Here is a 14,267-nt window from a genome sequence, read left to right on the forward strand (position 1 = left end):
GAGTCTGAACCTATAGTTTGTGCTGACTTTTTTGTGGCAGTTTATTTCATCATTCATTAGAGATTTTTGAAATTAGGTCTGCTGCTGCTGCTGCTGCTGCTGTTAAGTCGCTTCAGTCATGTCCGACTCTGTGCGACCCCATAGACGGCAGCCCACCAGGGTCCCCCGTCCCTGGGATTCTCCAGGCAAGAACACTGCAGCGGGTTGCCATTTCCTTCTCCAATGCATGAAAGTGAAAAGTGAAAGTGAAGTTGCTCAGTCATGTCTGACTCTTCGTGACTCCATGGGCTGCAGCCTAACAGGCTCCTCCATCCATGGATTTTCCAGGCAAGAGTACTGGAGTGGGGTGCCATGCAATCAGGTCTAAATGACCCCAAAGCTCTTGCCCTCATGCCCAAACCTCACTGTGTGTGGTTCATCAGTGTTTTAATACCAGTTCACTTTGTAATATCTCAAGGAAAATATTTAGTATTTTAGAATAATGTACAGCTTGTTCTTCTGTTGGCAGGTTCATCAATTTCCCACTTTGGAAAGAGCTAGGATATTAACAGCAATTAGACTGTTTCCAATGTTAGTTTATAAATGTGTCACAATATGAAAGCTACTAGTTGAATTGCACTGACTTTTATGAAGTGGTGAGGCTAAAGTAGAAAGTCCGGCCCCTCACCCCCATCCATCTAGCAGCACATTCTGCCGTGTCCACTGCCACATCTAGCTCATGTCTTCTCATTATCTTCACTGTTGTCATTAGTCTAAGCCATTGTCATCATTTGTCTCAGCTTGCACTGCCTCCGATTTGGTTTCCTGCTGCAGTATGACCTGGTGGAGGCGGAAAACACACACTCCAGTTATGCCCCATTGGGGACCCTTCAGCAGCCTCCTACTGCATTTTTCTTGAAACCTGAAGTCTGGAACTTGGCCAGAGTCCTGTTAACCTGGCCTCTGCCTGCCTGCTTCCCATGACCTTACCCTTCTTCCCTTGACCAGGCATGCTGCAGGCACACTGGCTGCCCTTGAGCACTTGCCCTCTGCTCCTTTCTTCCTTCTTCAGGGGCTGCTCCTTTGGTCTGGGTGGCCGTTGGTCTTGCTTAGCACAAGGCCAGCATTTTGTTCTTCCATCCTTCTGCTTAATGGTTACCTCCTTAGAGAGACCGTCCCTGGTCGTTCTGTCCTGTCTCCCACCTCCCTTGTCACTCACCTCCCTCCATGCCATGGGGGTGTTTAACTGTTTTTATGTTTCCTGACCAGGCTGTAAGTTCTATAAGAGCAGAGGTCACTTCGGATTTTTCACCATTGTGTTGACTAGCACTTAGCATGGTGTCTGGCAATATGAAATTTCCTAAGTGATGGCTCAGTTTTATATTATACATTTATAAAGTAGCTTTATAGCTACTTTATAGCAGAAAGTTTTTTCAAATCTTTGCTGTAGGGTTGGTAATGAATGTGATCTGGGTCTGATTAGACCTCTTCCTAGGACCATAGGTATCAGGAAGACCTTGGTCTAAGCTGAGGTCACCCTTGGGCAGGGACTCTGGCAGCAGATATCATAGAGGCCTCAGGGCATCACTGCTATTCTACTACCACTACTACAGTTATTACTAGTATTATTGTATTTTTAAAAACGGGTAGTGGTTTTATTCCCCCCAAGCCTTAAAGTATAATACAGTCTGTTGTCTTTTCACTGAAGCCAGCTCCTAGCTTCTGCCACCCTTCTTGTGGGTGTGGCCTGGCTGGACAGTGGACAAAGGTGGCATCACTGCCCTGTGATGCAGGTGCTGGAGGAATCCTGTGTAGGTTAGCCCGTTTAGACCACATCAGCCTTGCCACTTATTTCTTTGTGAATTCATGTCACTCTTTCTAATTCTTACAAGATTTAAAAATAGTTGTTAAAATTATTAATATATGGACAAAAGAGTTGAATAGACATTTCTCCAAAGACAGAAATGGTCGGTAAGGGACTTCTCTGGTGGTTCAGTGGTTAAGAATCCACCTAGCAATGCAGAGGACATTGGTTCAATCGCTGGTCGGGGAACCAAGATCCCACATGCCACAGGGCAACAGAGCCTGTGCACTGCAATGAAAGATCCTGCATGCCGCAACTAAGACTCAACACAGCCAAAGAGAGAAAGAAATATTTAAAACAACAGCAACAACAAATGGCCGGTTAGCACATGAAAAGATGCTCCTCATGACTAATACAAATGAAAACCACAGTGAGATACGACTTCACACCCATTTGGATGGCTGTTATCAGGAAAAGCAGATAATAACAAATGTTGGGTGAGAATGTGGGGAAATTGGAACCCTTGTGCATTGCTAGGGGGAATGTAAAATGGTACAGACACTGTGGAGTGTGGCAATTCTTCAAAAAATTCAACATAGAACCAGCATATGATCCAACAATTCCACTTCTGAGTATATACCCAAAAGACGTGAAAGCAGGGACTGGAAGAGATATTTCTAGATCCATATTCACGGCAGCGTTATTCACAATAGCCAAAAGGTGGAAGCAACCCAAGTGAACATCAACAAATGAATGGATAAGAAAAATGGGGTGTGTGTGTGTGTGTGTGTGTGTAAAGCAGAATATTATTCAGCCTTTAAAAGGCACATATTTTAAACAGTGCCATACTGAGCACTCGCTGCCATTTGTGCTGGTACACAATGTGTGGTCCTCGACATGATATAAATTAGGAAGTATGCAAACTGGTAAAGGCCCTGCTGGAAATCTCAAGATCTGGGTTTGAGTCTCAGCTCCATGACTAACTTTCCATTGCTGAGTGTGTTTCCATATCTGAAAAAAGGGGTTAATTTTTTGTTCTTTCTTAACTTCAAGGAGCTGATGTAAATTTCAAACAAATGAGGAAGTGCTTTAGCCCTTTTATATATTAACTGGAAAAAACTATTCAAGTATAAGGTATAAAAGGGTACATTTTAGTGTAAGAACACACCACTTTTTTTTTCTTTTAATGCTTTCTTTCCCAACCAGCACTTGAGAAAATTGTTTATCCACAGAAGGTGGAATGTTAACTTTCTTTTATACGTCTTCTGTTTAAAATTGAGCTAGTACTCACCTGGATGCAGATATTTCTGTTCAGCAGGTACCTCTTCATCTACTTTTCAGTTTTGCACAGAAAAGACCAATGCCTTTATAAAAATGTAGCTTTCTCCAGAAATAGAGACAGATGCAGGGAACAAACATGTGGATATGTTAGGATTGACATGTCTATACTACTATGTATGAAGTAGATAACTAATGAGAACTGACTGCATAGCACAGGGAACTCCACTCAATACTCTGTAGTGACATAAATGGGGAGGAAATCCCAAAGAGAGGGGACACATATAGCTGATTAGCTTTGCTGGACAGCAGAAACGAACACAACATTGTAAAGCAATTATACTCCAATTAAAGAAATGTAGCTTTCTCAACAGATTCGCAAATATTGGGACGTAACTGTGCCTTCGCTAAGTGGCTCACTGTCTAGGTTTAAGGTCATCTCTCTCTTCTCCATTCATTCTCCATGTGTAGCAGTCTGGGTGATCAGGCTGAGTATTTAAAAAAAGAGGCTCCAGCTTAATCTACAACTGTGTCATGGAGACTGAGGATTATTTTACTTTCAGTTCTCCTTGTTGCTTTGCACAGGGCTGAACATGACAGATAGAGACCCAGCTTTTGTTTTCTTTAGAAATATTATTGTTAGCAGTGTAATAGATGGACATATAGGGATGTGTGACTTCTGGATGAAAGTTTATAAAGTCCTCTAACAGTCACAGTTTTTCGGTGGGTTCTGAGAAATGTTATTCTGTGACTACTGGGTAAAAGCATGCTGGTGATGAGTTATTTTTTTCCTCTCGTTGTGTGCTGTGTGGTTTAGGGCTCTGCTTCCATGCTGGACAGCTATCCCCTCCCCCACCGCATTTCCCCACCAGCTCAGGACTGCCACGTGTTGTGGTGGTGTTACTGACACTGGAGTTTGGTATTTTTACAAGTTCCTGGTCATTTAAATTCAGAATACAAAGAATCAGGCTTTCCATGTTTTCCTGAGTATGTGCCAAAGCCCTCTTCCTTCCTGGTAAAGGTTAGACAAATAGGGCACCGTAATGCTGACCACGTGGGGTGGAAGGGCTCAAGTTCAGGGGCAAGGCAGGCCTGAGCTTCCTGCAGCTGTATCAGATGAGGCCGCCTCTTCTGTTACTGTTTGTGAGACATTTGAGATGCTATTTCCTCCTGTCTGCCCCCCTAGGGCTTCACATTTGTCCCCCAAAGTGACACCTCTTTGAATGCAAAGGGAACAGTCTGTTTCAGACCCATCGCATCTCCTTTTGAATGATTCAGAGGGAAAAATAGTTTTATCTTTGTATCATTCGCCTAAGAATAAGATGCACCAATGCTCAGATTATGAGACCTTCATATTAAAAGCAATTAGGATTACATAAATCTTTGTGTGGGTGGCACACAAAGACATCTGCATATTTTACCATCTTAGATTTGGGTGGGACAAGTGATTTATTCTCAGCCAAGGCAGTGACAAGTTGCAAGTTGGCCAATACTGAATCTGTGATAACAGAGCAACAGGCTCCCTGTCAATTCCCAGCGATGAAACCTACCCTGCTACCTACCACCTGCAGACCTTTCTCAGTGCTGCCTCTGTTCCCTGACAATTTTGCTCATCTGCTCAGAAATTCTAACATATTCTACATTCTGTCTTCCAACTTTTTTTTTTTTTCAATTCTTTGCTAAGAATATTCTGGCAATCAGCTGCTCTTCAAAAACCAACAAAAATATCCAAGTGTGTCTTTGCTTCACCTTCTGTTCTCGCCTCCTCCAAGTGGAGGATTGCGCTGCTGACACCAAGCTCCCCTTGCCTGTGGTTCTTGGGCTGCAGACGTTGGCACGTTTGCTCTCTAAGAGTGATGGGTTGTCTGGCCCTGACATCATGTCACCTCACTTTTCTCTAAGGTGTCATTTGTCATCTGTTAGTGTTCTGGAGCAGAGGTCCCTAGTGAAGTAAGTTTGGGAGATAAATGCTGGATTAAGAAAATCCCATTGCTGCAAGGTTTCTAAACGTCCTGATTGCTGATAGGTGCATAGAACCCCCCAGCAGTGAGCTCTGAGCATCACAGCAGGTCCCCTTTTCCCAACGTGCTGGTCTCAGAAACCTCCTTCCACAGCCTATCTTGTGAAGCTAGTGTTCCAGAGAATATATGTGTGAAAACGCTGGCAGGATACAAGGGAAGTTGGGAACCTTGGATTCTTTGATATTAAATAAACCCCAGACACTCCCTCACATAACTGTGGGTATTTCTCGCTGCGCGCAATGGCCCTCTTTAAAAATTAAATGTAATCAAACTTCAAGTTAAAAGTAGTTCTCAGTTTTGAGGTGTGCCGTGGAGGGTCAAGATGAAGTTTGCATTTGTGAATACCAAACTTTCTTAAAGCAGACAGCTTGGAAATGCATTTTTGAGGTGCATGCCTCACTGGGAATCAGGGACCCTGCCGAATTCCTGCTGCTGAATTCTGAGCCATGCAGGTGGCATTTGGAAAGCTTCTCCTTTAGGCACTACCCTGCCGAACACCTGGGTGCAGAGACTTCTTGTCAGATGCCCTCTCTCTGGTTGGCATGGAGGAGCTGAGCTCTCTGCCCAGCTCAGAGGAAAGCACTTAACACCCCTCAGCAGATTTCTCCTGTAATAAGGTTTCCATCTTCTAATAATTTCCTTTTAGAAGCAAACTACTTTGGAAGAAAACCACCAGCCTGATTATGTGAAAAAGGAAAGAAAGAAAGAAAAATTCTGTGCAAGTGATATCTGCTCTTAGCCAATTGTTAAAAACAAAAGTAGCAGACTCTAATTTTGCATCCTTAAAATTGTTTTCACGTATAATCCTGAGCAAGAATTGTTCTTTCTGTAGTTCAAGAATGACAACTCCCAGCCAGTTTTTTCCAGTGACATACGCCACGTGGTTACTGACGGGGGGCTCTCAGTAAAGTCAGAATTCTTTAAGAGTGGGGTTAGCAGAATTTAGAATCTCCTTATTAATGTTTCTCTTAATTGTAGACCCATACGAGAAAAGTTGCACTTTCCTAAAATGGAAGAATTTTCCTAATCTTTGGCGTGAGGTGGTGTTTGGAGAGAATATTCTGCAAGTGATACTGAATTGGTAGTTAGGGGCAGAGCGTTGATCCTTTTCAAAGTCTTCATTAGTTGGCGTTGGTGTTTACATTGAGAGGACCAAGAAATGCTAGAAAAGCTCTGAATGCTAGGACTGGTGGCCGTGGCTGACGGATCAGCAGTGGGTGACGGGCAGTGGCTCGGAAGAGTGTGGCAGGCCCCTTACCAGCCCTGGAAGCTCAAGCTTTGGTATGAAGATTCTGAATGACTTTGGCATTTTCCCTGGAAGAATGCTTTAAGACAGACTTTTGCTTTTGTTTTTCGGGTGACCAGAGCCAACATGTGCTTAGAGTGAATTCTTACATGCGGGGTTGGTTTGGGGATTTCAGTTTCTTTACGGTCTGCACTGAATTATCATTTCAACTGTGTGCCTTTTTTCATGAAAGCATTTTACATTGCATTGAAAAGATTACATTCTTTTGGCTTTGGAAAAATATTTCCTGTTGGGTTCAAACCATTAAAGCCTCTTAGCCTTTTGCATCTGGAAGCCCCTGCCTGGGTCTGCCTTCCCTCAGCAGCTGGGCGGCCGAACGGGCTGCCTGAGCGTGTGTGCGGAAAGCGCTCAGACTTGTTTACTCCCTGTGGCCTCCTGCCCGCTGGGAGTGCCCTGCTCGGGGAGGCTGGGCGGAGGGCTTCCTTCCTCCCTGTTCGAGGGGGGCTCACTAGCCCGTGTTTGTGTGTGCCTGTATGGTTGTGTGTGCCTATGTGTTTGTGTGTGCCTGTATGTGTGATTGGGTGTGCCTGTGTGTGTGTGTGCCTGTGTGTGTGCTTATGTGTGTCTGTGTGTGTGTGCCTGTGTTTGTTCCTGTGTGTGGGCCTATGTGTGTGTGCTTGTGTGTGTGTAGCTCCTGGGTTGGGGAGGGGTCTCCCTTCCCAGCTGGCATTGGAGGCCCCCTCCCCTCTCCTACCTTAAGCAGCTCCGGTTTTTGCTCCCACCCAGTTTTCCAGAAAGCTCACCCAAGCATTTTCCATGTAAGAGGAAATCTGCCCAAACTTTTCAGATGGGGCCTTCTCCCTAGAGAGAAGAGAAAGAATTAAAGCCCCAAAGGCTGCAGGATCACAGCTCCCCACTGTCCCTGGCTGGCTCAGGGTGCTTCTTCCTTCTCGAGGTGCAGGGGTCTGGCCCAGCTTAGAGGTCTGAAGGCGAACCTAGCATGGAGGTCACATTGCTGTGGGTATTGAGATGTTTGGATATTTCTTTTTTGGACGGTTAGTGTTTTCCTAGAGGCAGGCCCCATGCAGCCCCATGCTCACGCCATCCGGCTGATTGACTTTGCTGGGTTTCTGTGAAGAAGACTCCCCAGGGGCCTGCCCCTGGGCTGCAAAGCAGTAGCACCCTGAGGCACCAGGGTGCCCACTGGGTTCTTTGAGGGGCTCTCCCAAGTCCGGCAGCACACCCGGCCGGGGGATGATTTCATACTGCTCAAGGAGCAAAAGATGTTCATTGCATTTCTCCTGACCACACACGGCCAGAGCCAGTGCCGGGCACGCTGTGACAGCCTTGGGGCAACCTGGCAGGGGGTCTCGGGTGAGGTACCCCTTCCTGAGCCTCTCTGGAAAAGCTGGGCGATTACACTGTGCTCCCAGTCCCCTGTCGCCAGGGGTCTCAGCTTGCATGCGTGTGTGTGTGTGTGGACGGGCAGGGTCAGGGGGCATCTGTAAGGCTCTTCTGGCAGCCCTCAACCTCACTGGAGTGGACTGAAGACCTGCGTCTGACACACACCTCTCCCAAGACGCGGGCCAGCCCCAGAGAGGACAGGCCAAGTGGGATTTCCACTTGCTCCTCCAGACGGTGTTCCTGGGGGCGTCTGGAGAAAGGCAGCGGATTGAAACTGCATTCGTTTCAATCATGCAGCCTGAGTCGGGTGCCCGGGGCTGAAGCAGCCCACTTGCCTGTGCATTTTCCTTCATTTACCGGGATGTGCGTGGAATCGTTTTTCTTACCTGTGGGAAGCCACAGGATCAACTGGATGAATAGCAGTCTGAACAGAGAGCTCAGCTAAACAACCACCCATGTTTCTGAAGTGCGTGGGATGAAAAAGGCTTCGGTAGGGAGAGGCCCGTATTGGGGGTCAGGCAGGGCTGGGAGAAAAGAGAACCACTGCTCAGAGGGTCTGCAGGGGTCTTCGGGTCCCCTGTTGACGGCCGTGAAAAGCTGTGAAATTTAGGGTGTGCACAGCCCTGCAGGGCGGGGTGGGGCAGCCAGGGCGCCTCAGGTCCCATCCTAGGCCCAGCTGGACTCACACACAGACTCAGGGGCTTTCAGAGCCCTTGCTTCTGGGGCTCCAGGAGCGCCCCAGGAGTGCTGGAGCTTGAGATGGGCCTTCAGGATGGCAAGGCGGGGAGGGGGCCCGCCAAGGCCTGTGAGGCTGGCAGAGAAGGCTGTCTGAATGGTGTCACCAAGTCATCAGATTGTTTTACACACTCTGAGATCAGACAGGCCTTCCTGCCCTGGTGTTGCCGCTGACTAGCCAGCTGGTCGCCTCTGCAGGCCTCAGTTTTCTCAGCCATAAATGGGAGTTAGGCTGGACTCAGTGAAATCGGAGGCAGGGAGGACTGAGCAGCCTGCTGTCACCTGGCGCCAGGGACGGGCTGCAGTGTTTTTATTGGGGCAGATGGAAGAAGGATGGGCGGAGGGGAGAGGTGAGGCCAGAGGTTATCATTACGAGATGCTGACGCCTTGAACTCATGGCATCAGGACAATTGGAGAGAGGTGCTGCAGGCTGAGGCTTTGGTGGCAGATTTGAAGGGGTCCCCCAGTAAGGAGCCATCCAACGTGGCTTGGATCTGTCAGCTTTGAGCTGCAATGTCCAGAGTGCCCAGCAAGGAGTGGGAGTGGGGGTGTGTATTGGTTCTGCCTGGCTGCCATGTCTGAGCAGTTGCTAGGGGCTTCCTGGCCCACCTTAGTGAGAAGGAACCTGGGCCTCCTTGAATGTGTGTGTGTAGAGAGAAACCATGCACACACACACACAAATGCACACGCACACCCCAGTGTGTGCCTTCCATAGCAGGATATCTCCACTGCCTAGAGGCACAACCTTGTTTAGAAGGAGACCCCCAGCTTCATCGCTGCCTTGTTCATCGTCACTGAATGGACTGTTAACTCTTCACCTGTTTGACACATTTGCATCAGTGTATTTATAGTTGTAATTTTTGGGGTATGTGTTTCACACTCAAATACTTAAAATTGATAGTGGGAGATTGTTTTTACTTATCTTTTCACCACTCTGTGTGTGCCAGTGACGTTTTCACCAAGAAGAGTCAGGGACAGAGCTGAGGCCTGGTCCAGCCCTGCTCTTGAGAGCCTCTGTTTTCTACGAGCACTCCCCCCAGTCAATGGCGGTATAAGTCATCAGAGGCAAACTTGGTGAATTGGAGACATGAAACTTTTTGCTGCTGAGAGCAGTCTCTGTTCCCTGAAAAGTGGCTGGCAGAAGGAATGGAGATTCTGAGAGAGAGTGGGAAGCTGGTATTTCAGTGGGTGTTTATGTGCAGGCTTACCTCTCTTGAGGCAGAGGAGGGGGGAGGAGAAAGAGGAGGAGAAGACAGCTCCTCTGACACCCTTCCCACCACGGGAGGCCCAGAGGCGCGTCAGAGGAGGGGGACCGCAGGAGGGCAGGGCTACGGAGCCTCCCCACCCCAGGGGTGTGCCCGTCAGAGATGAGCTAGCATCTCAAGGGAAAACCAGCTGCCAGTTCTGAGCTGAACTGTATGCGCTCAGTGTGTATAATTATTCAAGGATATAGTTTTCCTGTAAAAGAGATAAAGAGATGCTGAGTAGAGACAGGAGATAACTTACAAATTAATCTGCAATAGTCTTTGTATGGCCATATAGGTTTGCACATGTGATTTCTTAGTTCATACTAACTAGTACATTTAAACTCTTACAGTTGAGCAGCTTAGTTTAAGGAGAACTGGCAAACCAACTTCAAAGCAAATGTAAGCTGGCAAAATAATTACTCAGGCTGGATTTTGTCCAAGTTATCAAGGTTCTCACCCGCTGGGGTCCACTCTCAGGGTACATGTGGCCAGGCTGACCCTACTGGGAAATCCTCGGGAAATCATTTTATAATTTGAGGATATAAAGAAAGTTTCTGCAGTGGTCCAAGAGGGTTCACATTGAACCTCATGTCTTCTAGGGGTGAGTGCCAACCCCAGCATCAGGGCTAGCTTCTATTTTCTTTTGATTCTTGCTGCTATAGTGCTTTTTCCTTTTACACTTAAAAAAATAGATGAATGTAATTTTTAGAGCAAATTTCAATTGGCTGCTTTTTTTCTTTTTCATATTCAAGAAGTAAGTGACCTTTATCTCAATGAAAGAGTGGAGCTCATGTAATTTTTTTTTTTTTTTTTTTTTTTGCCTTCTTTATCCCCCAGCAGGCATTTACCCTGTGGATATTTTGGAAGACGACCCTGCTGGGCATCAGGAAGCGACTCTGGCTTACTATGCCATGCTTGGGGAAGGAGCGGGGCCCTCACCAGAGGTTTTCTCTCTTCCCACTGGGGAGCAGGTATGTGTGATCTTCTCATTGGTGGAGAGTTCTGTATAATCTAACTTATTAGAAAGGAGAATGTTAGTGAAAGAGTATTGCAGATTAAAAAAAAAATCCTCCTGGAGTGAATACTAGAATGATTCCACTGTGAGAAGCAAAAGGAATCCTGGATTGAGATTTTAGAGTCAGGAGGGTAAGTCCAGATCTACAAGGCAGTCAACATGACAATCTGCTGTGAATCCCATGTCTACCACTTAAGAGCTGTATGACCTTGAGCAAGTGACTTTACCTCTCTGGTCTTGCTGTTCTTATCTCAGAATTTGGGACAATAACAGTGCTTACCTCATACTATTGTTCTGAGGATTAAATGAGATGCTGGGTGTATTGTCTGGCTGGCCTCAGTTTTTCCATTTGTAAATGAGGGGATTAACTGACCTCTAGTCTGTAAGGTTTGATTAAGTCCTAAAAGTTTGTGATTTGGAATGAAGTTGTACCAATTATGATTTTTAGCACTGATAAAATTATGCTTTGAATATGGACTGGAAGAAATTAGAAATGAAAACTTCGGATGGTGGGATTATGGGTGAAATTTAATAATTGTGCTATTTTTAAGACCTTTCCCCCCCTAAGTAAGTAAAAAGAATATGTGAATCTTGGACTATACCTAAATTGGTTACCTGCTTTTCAGATTTGAGGCTGGTTTGTTGAAAGAGGCAAGATTTTCTTGTTTTATACAAATAAAAGTTCACTCATACCAGGAATTGTTGCTGTCTGGCAGGCAAAGTTAGTTGAGGAAGACAGGGTTTTATTTTGCTATACTGAAGTTGTTCGAGAGTTAATTAAAACAATGGCTCGTACAGTTTATCTAGTGTGGCTTTCTTGAGATTTCGGAGATACTTGTTTGTAATCAACTCCTGGAAGTATCCAGCTCCCAAGGGTGATTCCTTATTCTGGATCTGCAGAGGGAGGTGGCTGTACGCACACGCTTTCAGCGCCGCCTAGCGACAGGTGTGCCGGAAGGCGAGCAGGCGCTCAGTCAAGGCTAGGGGCTCACTCCTGGGGGGCTTACTCTTGGGGAGCGGGGGGCTGGTGGGCTGAGGACTGCTGGACAGAGTATGGCATGCCGGGTAATCTGAGAAGTGTGGTGAAATGCAGGTGTTAGCCCTGAAGCACTTTAGGATGTACTTTCTCTCATCTGCGTTTATTTCCTGCTTATTTATGGGTTACAACATTACTTACACAACAGAACAAACTCTAATACGTAGTATGCTCACAAAGTGAATCATTTTAGTGTTACTATTAGCAAAAATCATAATAAAATAAGATTGTTACTAGAATTGTTTTAATGTGATAGAAGTGCTGAAATGTCTTTCCACCAACTTGCTTCTTCTCCTTCTAAAAAAAAAGAAGAGTCCTGAAAATAATCATTTGGTTTCCTACCATTTTAGGAATTAATTAAGAAAGGGTAGCTATTTCCTACTGCTTTAGCAGGTTTTGAAATAGTCTGATTTGTGATGATTATGGATATCCTCTTTGCTTTTAGCAAATTTAACTTTTTGATCCCAGAGACATTTTTTCAAGCAAAACAAGAAAAGACAAGATAAGAATGTACCATACTGCATCACACTGGTCCTGCCCAGAACCTTTTCTTTTCATAGTTAGCTCTGTTTTCAGTCTTGAAATTGTCTTATCATATTTAAAATACAATCATACTTATTGATTTCTCCTGGTTATAGAACAGTGTATGCTCAGTGTATACTATTTGGGAACTACAGCCAAGAACAAAGAGAATAAAATTGCCCATGTTAACTGCTGTGGACACTTTGGAGTGTTTCTGTTGGATTTTATTTCTGGGCATGCCTTTTTAACATGCAGATCACACTGGGAATACAATATTGTCTATAATAAGCATCTTTCCATGTCGATACGATGCTTTGTACATATTGTTTCTAATGGCCTTATAATGGCTGTCCGCTGGGTGAGTCTGAGGGGCCAACTCAGGGACTCTCTGTTCAGGTGATTTGAGCACGAGCAGGTGCCAAAATGATGACGGGCCTCAGGATTTAAGAAGCAGTCCTCTGAAACCGTGGAGGTCTGCTGTAAACCTTTACAGGCAGCCTGCCTGCCTCACTTAGCCCACACATCCTTTTCTCATCCTCTTCTACTCTCCTCGGTTTTCAAAACAGACTTTGCCGTGGAATGCGTTGTCCTTTTGCTCAGGGAGCTGAGGCCTGTGGGTCTGATGGCCGAGACAGGACTTGGCACGTGGGCACTTGAGAGAAGGCAGCCCAGTGTCAGAGACCCTGCTTGGAGTCCCTCAGGGTCATGAGCAAACGCGTGCTGGGCGCTGAGGGTCTTCACCCCCTGGGCACCTCAGAGCCAGAGGAGGGCCTGGGTTCCCGGAGAGGGTGTGGTCTTCTCAAGGCTGCTTGCAGGGGCCTGAGCCAGGGCAGCAGGCAGCCCGGCACTGCGGGTGGGCACAGGCTTGTCTTCCCTGGTGGCTCAGCTGGTAAAGGATCCGCCCACAATGCAGAAGCCCGGGGTTCAGTCCCTGGGTTGGGAAGATCCCCTGGAGGAGGTTATGGCAACCTACTCCAGTATTCTTGGGCTTCCTTTGTGGCTCAGCTGGTAAAGAATCCGCCTGCAGTGTGGGAGACCTGGGTTCGATCCCTGGGTTGGGAAGATCCCCTGAAGGAGGGAAAGGCTACCCTCTCCAGTATTCTGGTCTGGAGAATCCAATGGACTGTCTAGTCCATGGGGTTGCAAGGAGTCAGACACAACTGAGTGACTTTCGCGTCAGTTCCCAGGCTTGTCCAGGCTGTTTGCATAGAGTGGCCACAGGAGGATCCTTGAGGTCAGCCTGGCAGGTGCGGCCTCACGTGGCCCCTGGCTTTCAAAGGTGGAGCCCCAGGGGGGATTTGGGTGGGAAGCCTGCTGGGGCCAGAAGGGGATGGAAGGAGAGGCTGTGAGGACTGAGGAGACAGCCAGGTGAGGGAGGGGATGAGTGGGGCTGCTGGGGCAGACGGAAGAAGGGCCCTTGTCAGGCTGCGTTTGCGTTTAGCTCCGAGTGCCTGAGGTTCCACGTTTGTGCTGCCTCCGTCCTGGCAGAGGACCCTCTGTGCCACAGTGTTCTTTGAAAGAGCGGTGTGCTAGCTTAACTGTTCAGCAGTTTCTTGTGCCCTTACTGTGATGACAGAACCAAGTGGTGATTTTGTTATTTTTTTCAGGTTAAACTCGAAGCTTCATCTGTTTGCTTTTGCACCATGCACCGTGACGAACCTCAACACAAAATCTTGGTCTTGGTTAATCCCCAGGACACAAAGACAGGTTAGTAGTTATTAATGTATTTAATACATGAGAATTCTGATTTGTTTGCAATGAATGGAATCAAATACTTCAGAAGTCATGGTTCTACTCTTTGGCTGGACTTAGAACATCAAGGCGGAAGTGATTTATTTTCGCCTTTTAGAGATCCATGAGGGTGTTATGCAATGGCAACCCACTCCAGTACTCTTGCCTGGAAAATCCCAGTGACAGAGAAGCCTAGTGTGCTGCCGTCTATGGGGTCACACAGAGTCGGACATGACTGAAGCGACTTAG

The 14,267-nt window shown here is 46.7% G+C and overlaps 1 protein-coding gene across 1 annotated transcript in view; it reads left to right on the top strand.

The window, feature by feature from the left end:
* Window positions 1-14,267, top strand: part of LOC129634486 (protein FAM169B-like) — an 86,007-nt gene that overhangs the window by 7,810 nt on the left and 63,930 nt on the right. Inside the window, exons 2-3 of the mRNA XM_055556741.1 lie at window positions 10,552-10,685; window positions 13,895-13,994. Coding sequence (XP_055412716.1) covers window positions 10,552-10,685; window positions 13,895-13,994 — 234 coding nt within the window. The remainder of the gene's footprint in view (window positions 1-10,551; window positions 10,686-13,894; window positions 13,995-14,267) is intronic.

Source organism: Bubalus kerabau, chromosome 19, assembly GCF_029407905.1.
Source record: "Bubalus kerabau isolate K-KA32 ecotype Philippines breed swamp buffalo chromosome 19, PCC_UOA_SB_1v2, whole genome shotgun sequence".
NCBI lineage: Eukaryota > Metazoa > Chordata > Mammalia > Artiodactyla > Bovidae > Bubalus > Bubalus kerabau.